Raw genomic sequence first — 1,458 nt, 5'->3', positions numbered from 1 at the left:
CAGGGGCTTTAGGGCATGAGCCACCTCCTCCTCAGCTGGACCTCCAGAAGAGAGGAGCCTGTGTCCTGCAGTGTGATACACAACGAGGAGGCTGAGTCCCTGCCCTGCAGTGTCATGTCCATAGCTGAAATGCAAGCTCAGAGAGTGGTGATTTCGGTGAGAGAAGGAGTGGGTTTTACTCAGAGAAGTTTCTCTAACTTTTCTCTCTTTTTTTTCTCAATGGACCGGTCCCAGAGACAGCAAATGTCCAACAGTAGCTTCCCCAACGAGTTCCTCCTACTGGCATTCGCAGACACACAAAAGCTGCAGCTCCTGCACTTCGGGCTCTTCCTGGGCATCTACCTGGCTGCCCTTCTGGGCAACGGCCTCATCCTCACAGCCATAGCCTGCGACCACCGCCTCCACACCCCCATGTACTTCTTCCTCCTCAACCTCGCCCTCCTCGACCTGGGCTCCATCTCTACCACTGTCCCCAAAGCCATGGCCAATTCCCTCTGGGACACCAGGGCCATTTCCTATGCAGGTTGTGCTACCCAGGTCTTCATGTTTCTTGTGTTTGTAGCAGCAGAGTTTTATCTTCTCACCATCATGGCCTATGACCGCTACATTGCCATCTGCAAACCCCTGCACTATGGGACAATAATGGACAGCAGAACTTGTGTCAACATGGCAGCAGCTGCCTGGGGCTGTACTTTTCTCAACGCTGTGCTGCACACTGCCAATACCTTTTCCCTCCCCCTCTGCCAAGGCAATGCCCTGGACCAGTTCTTCTGTGAAATTCCCCAGATCCTCAAGCTCTCCTGCTCAGATGACTACCTCAGAGAAGCTGGGTTTCTTGTTGTTAGCTTCTCTTTTGTATCTGGGTGTTTTGCTTTCATTCTTTTCTCCTATGTGCAGATCTTCAGGGCTGTGTTGAGGATCCCCTCTAAGCAGGGCCGGCACAAAGCCTTTTCCACATGCTTCCCTCACCTGGTCGTGGTCTCCTTGTTTCTCAGCACTGGCTTATTTGCCTACCTAAAACCTCCCTCCATGTCCTCCTCCTCCCTCAATCTTTTGCTGGCAGTTCAGTACTCGGTGGTGCCTCCAGCAGTGAATCCCCTCATCTACAGCATGAGGAACCAGGAGCTGAAGAATGCAGTGTGGAAAGTGATGACTGGACATTTTTCTGAAGCAATAAACTGCCCATCTTTTACATACTGCTCATAATGTAACATTACAGCTTCAGACCCAATATATTTGGTGCTTTTTAATTTTTATGTTTTAAATTTCATTTCCGTTATTCATGATAGAATAAGAAATGTATTTGTTCATCCTCTTCCATTTCAGTATCTAGCTGTCTATTGTGACATAGGAACCTGGTGTGAAGGAGCCAGGCTCTCTGTGTATTTAAATAATAGAAAGGACCTGGCAATGACTTGCTTGCCTGAGATCCTCCCTCAGAGACCTGTGGTGGAGCTG

At 49.5% G+C, this 1,458-nt stretch overlaps 1 protein-coding gene across 1 annotated transcript; it reads left to right on the top strand.

Annotated features, from left to right (window-relative positions):
• Positions 1-243: 243 nt before the first annotated feature.
• Positions 244-1,206, top strand: LOC310887729 (olfactory receptor 14A16-like; the record flags this gene model as incomplete). Its single annotated transcript, XM_083813903.1, has 1 exon — positions 244-1,206. One exon carries the CDS (start codon positions 244-246, stop codon positions 1,204-1,206), a length of 963 nt encoding a protein of 320 aa, XP_083670029.1.
• Positions 1,207-1,458: the final 252 nt, after the last annotated feature.

Source organism: Anser anser, assembly GCF_964211835.1.
Source record: "Anser anser genome assembly, chromosome: 29".
Taxonomy (NCBI): Eukaryota; Metazoa; Chordata; class Aves; order Anseriformes; family Anatidae; genus Anser; species Anser anser.
Note: the sequence above shows the minus strand (reverse complement) of the source record. Positions and strands in the feature narration are given on the sequence as shown.